This window comes from Octopus bimaculoides, chromosome 30 (assembly GCF_046866305.1).
Source record: "Octopus bimaculoides isolate indiv1 chromosome 30, ASM4686630v1, whole genome shotgun sequence".
Classification (NCBI taxonomy): Eukaryota; Metazoa; Mollusca; class Cephalopoda; order Octopoda; family Octopodidae; genus Octopus; species Octopus bimaculoides.
The window spans coordinates 13,943,303-13,956,725 of NC_142957.1; the positions used below are offsets into that span (position 1 = coordinate 13,943,303).

Below are 13,423 nucleotides of genomic sequence, written 5' to 3' on the forward strand. Positions count from 1 at the left end.
AAAAATGAGATGTCCCTTGGGATGTTATATGTGGACCTATCAATTCATTTCAGCATACACACACACACACACACACACATGCCTCTCTCTCTCTCTCTCTCTCTCTCTCTCTCTCTCTCTCTCTCTCTCCCTCCCTCTCTCCCCCTCTCTCTCTCTCTCTCTCTTTCTTACTCTCTTGAGGTAGATTGCAACCAATCTTTGTTCTCTCTTGCAATATCTACTGAAATTTCTGGTGGCCCCTGTTACCTTGATTTCTTGGCCCTTCTTCATGTCCACCTAACTCTCCCTTCGCTTTTCCAGAAGCAGTTCCTGTGGTAGTCTGTTCCAGGAGATCCTTGCAGAACAGAACTTCAACAGTGATCCAGAGAACTCCGAAGAGAGGATTATGGACCTGGTGCTTGGACCTGACCACGATGCCATTGTAAGGAATTCATCATTATCACTATCTTCCCCCCTCTTGTGTGTGTGTGTGTGTGTGTGTGTGTGTGTACATACATACATATAGGCGCAGGAGTGGCTGTGTGGTAAGTAGCTTGCTTACCAACCACATGGTTCCGGGTTCAGTCCCACTGCGTGGCACTTTGGGCAAGTGTCTTCTACTATAGCCTCGGGCCGACCAAAGCCTTGTCAGTGGATTTGGTAGACGGAAACTGAAAGAAGCCCATCGTATATATGTATATATATATATATATATATATATATATATGTATGTGTGTTTGCGTGTCTGTATTTGTCCCCCCCCACCATCGCTTGACAATCGATGCTGATGTGATTACGTCCCCGTAACTTAGCGGTTCGGCAAAAAGAGACCGATAGAATAAGTACTAGGCTTACAAAGAATAAGTCCTGGGGTTGATTTCCTCGACTAAAGGCGGTGCTCCAGCATGGCCGCAGTCAAATGACTGAAACAAGTAAAAGAGTAAAAGAGTATATAGTAAATGAAAGACAGAAGATGGAATATACGAGAATTTATTGTTAATCACGACAATTGTTTCGACGCATCTAGCATCGATTCCTCTTGGATAAGACACTCAACAGCTGGTTCAGGAGTATCCGGTGGTGCAGATGTATCTTGTTGGGTGATAAATAAATACAACTTGTTAAAATGACTGTTCCGCAATGTAAATTTTCTGTTTTAGCGGTTTGGCAAAAGAGACTGTTAGCATAAGTACCAGCTTAAAAATAAGTACTGGGGTTGATTTATTCAGCTAAACACCTCAAGGCAGAGCCCCAGCATGGCCACAGTTCAGTGACTGAAACAAGTAAAAGAAAAGCTAAGAGATATGTAATATATGAATGTGTGTGTGTCATCATCATCATCCTCCTACTTTTTGTTATTTTCTGTTAGCAGGCAATGTCCAACTTGTCCCTATCCAGCCAGTCCAGTTTGGAGATACACAACAGTGACATATCAGATCCTGTCCACCAAGAGGACATTCTCCAAGAACTTCTTTACACTGATGCGGTCAGTAACACCAGATTTCTTATCATATATTTGCGTGTGCATTGCATTGCATTGCGTATATGTCACAGTATCACCGTCATTATTTTAACATTTATGCATTCATGGGGTTAGAAGGAAGCCCTTACTGTTGCCAACCCTCACCTGTTTCCAAGTAAGATATTCACACCACACACACATTATATATTTATATATATATATATATATATATATATATATATATATATATATATATATATATATAATCATAAATATACAGGGATTAGCTTGAGTTGCTTCTCCAACATACTGAAAATTTAGAAATAGCAGTCAAAGAACTACTGATTCCAAACTACAAATTTTTTCTCTGAACTACTTGGACGATTCCCTGCCCTATATCTGTGTATATATATATATATATATATATATATATATATATATATATATACATACATATATAGGTGCAGGAGTGGCTGTGTGGTAACAAGATTGTTTCCGAACCACATGGTTCCAGATTCAGTCCCACTGTGTGGCACCTTGGGCAAGTGTCTTCTACTATAGCCTCGGCCCATTCAAAACCTTGTTAGAGGATTTGGTAGATGGAAACTAAAAGAAGCTGTTGTGTATGTATATATATATATATATATATATATATATATATATATGCATCAGTTGTACTGTTGGCGAATTTTAGGAAGCACGGAAGTTTTGAAGGATGTAGTGTTCCGACAGCTAACAGCCAATAGAGGTAATTTATTCAATGTTTCAGCAATACTGAGCTTGTAAAAATGTTTGCAAATGTCAAGGGTGGTATATTGTATTTTGATTTTGTAAGCATGTCTTAACAGTGTTAAATGTATGGAATTCAAAATAGTGCCCAAGGTTGTTGTTGGAAAGAGGGTGGATAATCTTGTGGGTGGCAACCATATCAGTTTCCAGGCGTCAGAGATTAATGTGTCCATGGCCAAGGGAGCAAGACTTTTAGAGTATGGTAGATGCCAGATGGCAGCTATTCCTCTGGTTTCACATTTCCAACCAGTTTACAGATTGATGCACCGAGCAAGACAGGGGTTCAAGACTGGCGATAAATGTGGTGGCCATGTCTGCAATGTTTTTGATCACAGTTCTGTTACTTCTAACATCAACAAAATCAATATCTTAACTTCTCATTTCTTTCAGTGTGATCCAGAATTTCTATGTGAGAACCAGCATCCCCCAAACCTTAACCCACACACTGACCCACGACAGGATAAGGCAAGTAGAACTATATTACCCATCTTCACTTCAGACTGCCCTTTTTTTTTTCATCTGCTGTTGCAAACCCTGCTGTAGACAAACTAAAGAAGGTACTGTTATGTGGTTGCTTGACCTGCTGGAAATACCAGCCAAATCTCCCTCAAATCACACCCTATTTTCTTAAAAAGCAAAGGACTTTATTATCTTTTATCTTCTATCTCCCCTCTCTCTCTTTCAGAGAGGCACAAGCACATACACAGACATATACACACACGGCAGTAACTTCCGCCTACCAAATTCAATCACAAAGCTTTGGTCGGCCCGGGACTATAGCAGAAGACACTTGCCCAAGGTGCCACGCAGTGGGACTGAACCCGAAACCATGTAGCTGGGAAGCAAGCTACCTAACCACACAGCCATGCCCGCACCTACAATAAAAGTGTATATACATATGCGCAGCACTGTATATGCAGTTTTGTAGGCGCGGGCATGGCTGTGTGGTTTAGAAGCTTGCTCCCCAGCTGTTACTTGTTTCAGTCATTTGACAGTGGCCATGCTGGAGCACCGCCCTTTAGTTGAAGAAATCGACCCCTGGATTTATTCCCTGTAAGCCTGGTGCTTATTCTATCAGCCTCTTCTGCCGAATAGCTAAGTTACGGGGACGCAAACACACCAACATCGGTTGTCAAGCAATGGTGGGGGGGGGGACAATCACAGGCACAAACATACACATAAATATATACATATACATATATATATATATGTGTGTGTATATATATATATATATATATATATACAGTCTGTTAAAGACTGTCATACCGGCCATGACGAAGGGAAATAGCCCTGAAACTCGAGTCGCCTTTATATATATATATTTATATTTATATATTTATATATTTGATCCTTTATATTGAACACTCAATATTTCATCTACATTCAATACTTTATTTCATGGTGCCATCCATTTTTATTTTATTTTATTTTATATTATATATTGTATATTATATTATATATTGTATATTCCATATTCTATACCCCACATTAGTTCTGCAGGAATATAAATAAAACATAAAAAACAGACAGTGTTGGAACTCTTTTAAACAAAATAATATATTCCTCTATACACAATCATACAAAAAAATCCACCTTTTTTTGTATTTATTTTTACTCGCATATATATATATATATATATATATAGTTCAGTAAAAGTCCAGCAAAAGAGATGGATAGAATAAGTCCTGGGGTCAATTTGTGTGACTGTAGGTGGTGCTCCAGCATGGCCACAGTCAAGTAAAAGAATGCTGATCAAAATACCTAACTGCATTTTGGCCGGCTTTGCATTCTGAGTTCAAATTCTGCCAAGTTAACAATAATTACATGGTACAGTTTTATTAATTTTTTTTTTTTTTGTATCTGTTTCCAGCAACGAGTATCCCAGCATGCAATGCACTCCGCCACACAGGTGGTTCCGGTGGCTGTCGATACAGAAAATGTCTCAGAAGCATCGGGCAGTGTTAGACCAACGACGACCCCCGCTGGTAAATCTCCTGCAGACGTGAGCTTGAGGTCAAAACCGCCTTTGAATCCCTCCAAGCCATTACCAACGACAACATCAACAGCAACAACAACAACAACAACAAAATCAGGTCAAACGACGGCTAAAAAGTCTTCGTCAGTGGCCAGAGCAAGGAGCCCCATGAAATCAAGTGGGGGTGGGAGAAAATCAGGAACTAGTAGGAGTAAAAGTGGGAGTAGAAGTAGAAGCAGGAGTAGGAGCAGAAACAAGGGTCGTGAGCCAACTCGTGGAAAAAACGGAAGTGACCTTAGTGACACCGATTCGGTTGGCACAAACCATTCAGATTCTTCCAAAGTTTCCTTTGAAATGGTATCATCCAGTGGACAGAGCATCGAGACAGGTAAACCTGGTTGTTGTTTGGTTTTGTTTTGTTTTGTTTTGTTTAACTGGGACCGAGACTCCTGGTGTGTTGCTGTACTTGAAATGACACATCAAGCTTAGTAAAAGTGTGGTTGCCCTTGCATACAGGCTGAGTACCCCTAATCTTGTAGACTTGTAAGTGTTTGTGCCCTGTAAAAGTTGCCTGTAGTGGTGCTGTGTAAAAGCACCCAGTGCCTCCTGTGAAGTGGTTGGCGTTAGGAATGACATCCAGCTGTAGAAACCATGCCAAAACTAGACAAGGAGCCTGAACAGGCCTTCAGTGGATTCAGCTGAAAGCGAAAGTAAAACGAAAAACCTGTGAGTGAGCACAGAAGGCATGTATGACGAGGTCGTCCCGGCTGCGTGAGCAAAGGTGTGCAGGCGCATGGCAGCGACGACGGCGTGTAGGCGCAAGTGAGGAAGAAACTGAACGTTCGATGGCGAGAGCACGAACGAACAGAGCGGCCGCGGCTGCCGGCGGGCGGGCGAGCGAGCGAAACTGCCGAGGCGTGAGGCGTAGAACGACTGCGGCAGCAAGGGCGAGGGCACTCGCTTTAGGGCGGGCGGGGCAAAAGGACATTATACAATGATGATGATGATGAGAGGGATGATCGTAAGTCCTTTATTTCTTTTTTGCAGAAGCTGATGTGCATCCATCCCCTGACTCACTCAGCATAGCAAGGTTAAAATTGCTCGGTCGAGCTACCGTTGGGAAAGTGTCGGTGGATGCTCTGTATCTGCTAGCCGATGAGGGTCAAACTGAGAAGAACACGTCGAGGAAGTTGCACCAAAAGAAGGTGACTTGGATAAAACCTGGGTGAGTTACATCAGCCATTTACCTGTCTTTTATTTTGTAAACTTCAAAGACGGAATTCTCCAGGTGTTAGGAGTCAGTGAAGGTCAGCTTAATGGCTTGTCCTGAAGGACTTTCAACCTAGGGTCTCTCTTTTATCGTTTACTTGTTTCAATCACTGGACTGTGGCCATGCTGGGGCACAGACTTGAAGAGATTAATTGAAAAAAAAAAATTAACCTCAGAACTTATTTTCTAAGTTTGGTACTTATTCTATTGGTCTCATTTGCTAAGTTACAGGGATGTAAACAAACCATCACCAGTCATCAAGTGGTGACTGGGGATAAACACAAAGAGATTCATATGTGTACAGGTATACATTACATGGTGTTGATCCCATTTTCTATCATTTGTCTGTTTGTATAAACACTGAGGATACCATGATATTTCTGACGTATGTCCAGTAGCAAGAGCATTTCCACTGTATGATGACATCAGATAGCCAATAACTGTGGATGAGCTTTGCATAGCATTCTACAAGGCTTTTACCTGATCTTACTTAACTATCTATATATTATCATCATCATCATCATCATCATCGTTTAATGTCCGCTTTCCATGCTAGCATGGGTAGGACGATTTGACTGAGGACTGGCGAACCAGATGGCTACACCAGGCTCCAATCTGATTAGGCAGAGTTTCTGCAGCTGGATGCCCTTCCTAATGCCAACCACTCCGAGAGTGTAGTGGGTGCTTTTTACGTGCCACCGGCATGAAGGCCAGTCAGGTGGTACTGGCAACGGCCACACTCAAAATAGTGTATATTACGTGCCACCTGCACAGGAGCCAGTCCAGGGGCACTGGCAATGATCTTGCTCGAAAGCCTTTACACATGCCACCGGCACAAGTGCCAGGAAGGCGACACTGGGCACAGGTGCCATCACAGATTGGATTGCTTATGTCCAGTCCTCTGCAGGATGAAGGCCTCAATTTGTTCTCTCCACAAACTATGGTCTGATGTTGAGGCTGTGAATTTTGGGGTTTGACATCATACTGGCTTGATGAGCCTACTCTACCACATTGGCTCGACCTTTGCATAGGGGTGCACAATTTCATCGACCCCCAGTGTTCAGCTGGTACCTATTTTATCAACCCTGAAAGAATGAAAGACAAAGTCAGCCTTGATGGAATTTGAACACAGAATGTAAGTTATTTACATTATTTACATTTGACGGATATTTGTCCTCATCTTGTTTGTTGTTAACACAACGTTTCGGCTGATATACCCTCCAGCCTTCGTCAGGTGTCTTGGGGAAATTTCGAACCTGGGTTCTCATTCCTAACGATGCCCACGGGCATATGGCATAGTGGTTAAGAGCGCGGGCTACTAACCCCAAGGTTCCGAGTTCGATTCACGGCAGCGACCTGATTAATAATAGTAATAATAATAATATAATAATAATAATAGCAACATCGTTAGGAATGAGAACCCAGGTTCGAAATTTCCCCAAGACACCTGACGAAGGCTGGAGGGTATATCAGCCGAAACGTTGTGTTAACAACAAACAAGATGAGGAGAAATATCCGTCAAATGTAAATAATGTAAATAATGTAAATAATTCCTCATCTCTTAAATATAGAACTACAGAATGTAAGGACAGACGAAATACCTGAAAGCATTTCACCCAGCGCACTAACAATTCTACCAGCTCTCACCTCATATGAAGGGGCATGGCTTAGCGATTAGAGTATTGCACTAATGTGTGTGTGTGTGTGTGTGTGTTATATTTATCATGCTTTTGCTTCTCTCTTCTAATTTGTCAGATCCTACTTTGTGGAGTACAAGTTTCCAGTGGTGGCTGCCTCTAGGGACAAACAATCTGACAATACCATGGCAACAGAGGTCATCCGAGCACCATCAAAGGAAATTGAAGAAAACAGTGAGTCCTCTCTATATCACACACACACACCCTTTCTTCCTTCTTGCTCACCTATCCCTTGACTGTGTGGTCATTGGGGTAGTCGTTGACGACCCTCCTCAAGAGCTATAGTAGAAGACACTTGTCCAAGGTACCACATTATGGGATTGAACCTGGAACTGTGTGGTTTGCAAGCAAACTTCTAAAGCGCATGCATACACACACACACACACACACACAAACATCCATCTTATCCCCTGACTGTAGGGTCACTGGGGTATTTGTCGATAACCAAGTTTTGCCATTTCTCTTGGTCTTCTTCTGTTGCCCGCTTTGAGTTGGCGAAATTGAGGCCTGTTGTCCACTATTGGATGTTAAACTGGACGATGACTGATTTGGTACGGGTTCTTGGCCTGGTTATCATCATCATACTTAGCTAAGACCAAGGTCCCAGTTAGCAAGAATTCAAACTGGATCCTACCTTGCTTCGGGCAAATGGCCCTGCTCAGATGCCATGCTGTGGGATTGAACCTAGAACTGTGTAGTTGGAAGGCAGACTTCTTAAGCATGTGCACACACGTATTTTCCATCTGAATTTCATTCCAGGCCTTATTTTCTATACTCTTCTTCACTGTGTTTATTCCCTCGCCGCCACCACTAGTTTCATTCACCTAACTTTCCTTCCTTCCTTTCTCTTTCGTTCTGTTACAGCCATAACCTTCCACCACAGATCCGTGTTTCCTATTCTGTTTGACAGAAAATCCATCGAGTGTTGGTGGAGGTCTTACTTGGTTTTCAAGCTCTTCTTCAGAGATCCTCAACAAAAAACGGTAAGCTCAACTCTCTCTCTCCACCCCACTCTCTCTCTCTCTCTCTCTCTCTCTCTCTCTCTCTCTCTTGCTTCATGTTTCCTTGTTTTATTCCAGCTGACCCACGTTGGTAGTTGTCAGTTATCCCTGAAGTCCGTCCTGAAGGCCAGCAGCCTGTGTCTCAACAAGTACCTTGCTGTATGCAAACCAGGGACCTCTTTGAAGTCTGCGAGACGACGGAACACGTCGTCAAAGAAACTGCCTACCATTGGGGAGCTGAAGGTGAGTGGATAACCCCTCACTCCAACACACACACACACATTACCACTACCACCACCACCACCACCACCACCACCACCACAAACTAATGAGGGAAACCTGTATGAGGCCACTTAATGTGTTAGAAATAGCAGTCAAATTTCATTTGAATCACATATATGATAGACTTCTTTCAGCTTTGGTCTTCCAGATCCACTCACAAGGCTTTGGTTGACCTGGGGCTATAGTAGAACATTTGCTTGTCAGTTGCTTGACCATAACCATTTGAGCATGGCCATTAGTGGCTGACAATATGTGCATCTCTGATGATGAGCAGGAATAGTGGAGGAGCATTGTGGCCATGTGTTGAGAGGGATTCTTTGGGGTTTTGAATAAACGTAAAGGAAATGACTACTATTCCCTTCAAACTTTGCTTTTGTGACCAGGACATCGATGTTTTCAAACTGACCTATTTCCCATTACATTTCAGACAGTCAGCTCTGAGTTGCTCGAGCAGAAATATCATTATAGCAAATATTCCGCTGAATACCACAGATTTGCTTGTCATTTGCTTGACCTTGACCACTTGAGCATGTCCATTAGTGGCTGACAATATATGCACCTCTGATGATGAGCAGGAATAATGGAGGAGCATTGTGGCCATGTGTTGAGAGGGATTCTTTGGGGGTTTGAATAAGTATCATAAGAGACTTTTTCACTTCCCGAGCGTTATACTAATACATCTATTTGTTTTCTACACCACCTGTCTTTGTCTTTTTGTTCTTTTGTGAATTCTCCCAATATGTATATATTTTCCTATATTTATATGTATGTATGTATGTATATGCATTCACACTTTCACACACCCATACACACACACATGTACACTTACTGTTCTTTGTGACCACCTCAATCTGTTCCTCGTCTACAGGTCACTGTTGAGATTGGCTCTGATGCCTCAAATTTCTCTGCTGCCTTATCAAACACCAGACTAGTTGAGTACAGTGGTGACACCCTCTACATTCCAGTCAATTTCCATGGCAAGAAAGACAGTCTACTTGCAGAAGTAACTGAAAGTCAACCAAACAGAACAACAGGTTTTTAACACATTTCACCCTCACTCTTTATATAATATATATATATCTTTCGAGCGGGATCGTTGCCGGTGCCCCTGGACTGGCTCATGTGCGGGCGACACATGAAATCTTTCGAGCGGGATCGTTGCCGGTGCTCCTGGACTGGCTCATGTGCGGGCGACACATGAAATCTTCCGAGCGGGATTGTTGCCGGTGCCCCTGGGCTGGCTCTTGTGCGGGTGACACATGAGGTTTTTGGAGCGAGATCGTTGCCATTGCCCCTGGACTGGCTCTTGTGCTGGTGACACATAAAATTTCATCGAGCGAGATCGTTGCCGGTGCCCCTGAACTGGCTCTTGTGTGGGGTTGTTGTAGGATTTTCGAGCAAGATCGTTGCTGGTGCCCCTGGACTGGCTCTTGTGCGGGTGACACATGAGGTTTCTCGAACGAGATGAGCGTGGCCGATGCCAGTACAGCCTGACTGGCCTTCGTGCGGGTGACACGTAAAAGCACCCACTACACTCTCTGAGTGGTTGGCGTTAGGAAGGGCATCCAGCTGTAGAAACTCTGCCAAATTAGATTGGAGCCTGGTGTTGCCATCCGGTTTCACCAGTCCTCAGTCAAATCGTCCAACCCATGCTAGCATGGAAAGCGGACGTTAAACGATGATGATGATGATGATGATGATGATGATATATATATACACACATATATATATATATATATATATTAGTTATAATAGTTATATTATCTGTCATTACATTTGTTGTAACACTCGTCATAATGTTTGTCATATAATTTTTGTATCATCATCATTTAACGTCTGCTTTCCATGCTGACATGGGTTGGATGGTTTGACATGGAGCCGACCAGCTGGGAGCTGTCCACATTCCAATTGTCTGCTGTAGCATGGTTTCTACATTTAGCAGAAGATTTTATTATCACACATAGAGACAAACTGTGTTGGCCTTTTACAGATAACAATAGCAATAATTACATACTGGGGGAGAGTCATGGTTGGAATTTACCACAAGCTATTGATACAGCAACATTTATGTTACATTTGTGGTTAATGGTTCCTGTCATCTATTTGTACCATCTGTCTTAGCTGCCATCCTGGGTCTTCTTGCTGGTAAAAGCGCACATTTAAGGTTTTTTTTATAGGGAGTCAGAAATCAGATTCTAGAATGTTTGAGAAAATCTGTCCATGCCATTGCTTCATGGTGATTGGTTGGTTAATAAACCAATCAGCATGAAACTATGGTGACTTGCTTGTGATGTGTGATTGTATATCCAGGGATTCAGTTTCAAATTACTGCGACAACATTATATCATCTTTATATTATATCCAGCATTGTAAGATTTGTCGTCATAAAATATCTCGTGTTTCTGTTGCAGCTGACATTACCTGTGAAGCAGATATTCTGGCCGAGAGGAGAGAAGCTGGTTTGAAATCTGACTGTCACCTAGAAACTGTTGCAGAGCCACGCGAACGCCAGTTTCCTCAGTACATATCTAGCACCAATGATGCTCCGTTGCTGGCCACCACTGCTACCACCGCTACCACTACTGTCCAAGCAAACTCATCTTCAATGTCACAGCATTATCCAGATGTACAAGATGTAAGTTCTGTTGATTGATCATCTGTTTGTGTGTGTGTGTGTGTGACTGCCTGTGTACATGCATCATCATCATCATTTCACGTCCATTTTTCCATGCTGGCAGGGGGTTGGACAGTTTGACAAGAACAGACGAGCCAGGGGGCTTCACTATGTTCTGTGTCTACTTTGACATGGTTTCTACAACTGGATGCCCTTCCTAAAGCCAGAGTGTACTGGATGCTTTTTATGTGGCACCGGCACCACTGAGTTTGGCAGGCACCTGCAAGATAAGACCCCTCAACTGAGTTGGGTATAGAATGGTGTAAAAAACTATGATGGTGGAGAGAACCCAGTGTCTTATTGAAGAGATGAGTACATGGTCTAGAAAGTGAGAGAAATGAGGTGTCCAGGTATGAGGTGAATATGAGACATGGAATGGCATAGAAGAACAGAAAAGGCAGATGTGTAGAAAAGTGCACTGAAAGAAAATAGTGAAAGACAAGGAATGCATTGGATGTAGAGGATGTCAGTTCAGTGGCAGTGGAAGTAAAGGAAACTGATGATGGGTTGTGGGTGAGGGCTTGACAGATCCTCGATTTTGCTGAACATGTATATCATCATCATTGTCAACATCATCATGAACATTTAACATCCGTTTTCCATGCTGGCATGGGTTGGATGGCTTGACAGGAGCTGTCCAGTCCACGGCCCACACTAGATTCCATGGTCTGTTTCGGCTCGGTTTATACAGCCGGATGCTCCTCCTAGTGCCAACCACTTTACAGAGTGTATTGGGTGGCTTTATATGTGACATCATCACGAGTGCTTTTTATGTGGCACCTTGATTTTAGGATATCAATTCTGCTGTGGTGGGCAGGTCTTCTTGAGTACAGCAATGTGCCACATATCTCGATCCCCTGTTATCTCTTTCATAGGACTCAGCCTTTAATACTTCATCCTATGTCTTCCAGGGCTTCCACGACTTCTACCGTATGAGTTAGATTTATCCAATCCATGTAAACATGGAATAAAAAAAAGGGACAAAAATAATGTTGATAATGTTGATGTTGATGAAGAACAGACCAGCAAAACCTGTTTTCTTGTTCATGCAATTCTGCAGAGAGACCAAGAGTCTTGTTCAGAATCAAGACTTTTGATTGGTTAGGTTGCTGGGACAGGAGTCATCGTCATCATCATCATTATCATCATGTTCACTTTCCTATGCTTGCTTGGGGTGGCTGCAGCATTTTTGGGCAGATTTTCTCTGGCTAGATGTCGTTTCTGTTGCCAAAATCTGTTTATCTTGGCATGTTCCATTTTTTTTTGTGTCCACTCTCATCTCCCTTTATTGTGTCTCATATCCATGTCCCCTTTCTCGTGCCCACTTTCCATGACCCTCTTTTTCTCTGCCACCTCTCACCAATCCCCACCACTAACCTCTCTTGTCTTTTACTCTACAGCAGACATTAGCTGTCCATTCCATTCTTATCGTGAGTGAAGGTCGCAAGATGACCTTTGACACAACCTCTACCAAAACGAACCCCATTGCTGCTGCAGCTGTTGTTCAAGAAAGAGGAGGGGGTGACGGACGAGGTATTTATACCCTTTTATATTTGATTTTTTTTATTTTCTTCATGGGTGCAGACATGGCTGTAGGGTTAAGAAGCTTGCTTTACAACCATTTGATTCTGGGTTCCATCACACTGTGTGGCACCTTGGGCAAGTTTCTTCTATAGTTCAGGGCCTTGTAAGTAAATGTGGTAGACAAAAATTGTGTGAACACCATCTGTAATAACAGACATGAAATTCTGTCTGTCCGTCTGTCCAGGACCCTTGTATCTCAGTCTACACGACATATATCTTTTTTGGAATCAGGATGATCCCAGGTTTGAAAATCTGCCCTTTGTTTGGTTCTTGAACATCCAGCATTGGGATCAGGCCTGGACGAGGGTTTATTGTATGTTAACAGTTGAAAATTTAAATTTTAAAAGAACCCCAGAAATTCATAAACTTACAAGTTTTTCATTCAAACTGAATTTAAAGTAATACTATATTGGTAGGGTACCAATAAACGCTTTATTATTATTATTTCTCTCGTTAGTTTTGGGCAGCAGCCCAATTAGCCCTCCACAGGAGCTAGCTTAAAAGTCTGCACAGAGTACAGTTTTTAACTCTTTTGATACCAACCTGGTTAAAGCCACCTCTGGCTCTGAGTACAAATGTCTTGTTTTCATAAGTTTTGAATTAAAATCTTCCACCAAACCTTAGTCACAATTTATGTTCCTAACACTAGCTTAATGATAACTAAGTTATTTTACTAAATTCTTTGCTATATTTAAAATTAATTGAAAGAAA

General features: G+C 42.4%; 1 protein-coding gene across 2 annotated transcripts in view; it reads left to right on the top strand.

Moving 5' to 3' along the window:
• The window catches only part of LOC106878440 (C2 domain-containing protein 3), a 57,448-nt gene that overhangs the window by 9,293 nt on the left and 34,732 nt on the right, over positions 1–13,423 (top strand). The window contains exons 9-19 of one of the 2 annotated variants that reach the window (XM_089346298.1): positions 301–421; positions 1,349–1,465; positions 2,621–2,695; positions 4,101–4,593; positions 5,253–5,430; positions 7,230–7,345; positions 8,036–8,154; positions 8,251–8,415; positions 9,323–9,488; positions 10,866–11,089; positions 12,529–12,661. In XM_089346298.1, coding sequence (XP_089202424.1) covers positions 301–421; positions 1,349–1,465; positions 2,621–2,695; positions 4,101–4,593; positions 5,253–5,430; positions 7,230–7,345; positions 8,036–8,154; positions 8,251–8,415; positions 9,323–9,488; positions 10,866–11,089; positions 12,529–12,661 — 1,907 coding nt within the window. The remainder of the gene's footprint in view (positions 1–300; positions 422–1,348; positions 1,466–2,620; positions 2,696–4,100; positions 4,594–5,252; positions 5,431–7,229; positions 7,346–8,035; positions 8,155–8,250; positions 8,416–9,322; positions 9,489–10,865; positions 11,090–12,528; positions 12,662–13,423) is intronic. The other variant, XM_089346299.1, reaches the window with a different exon arrangement.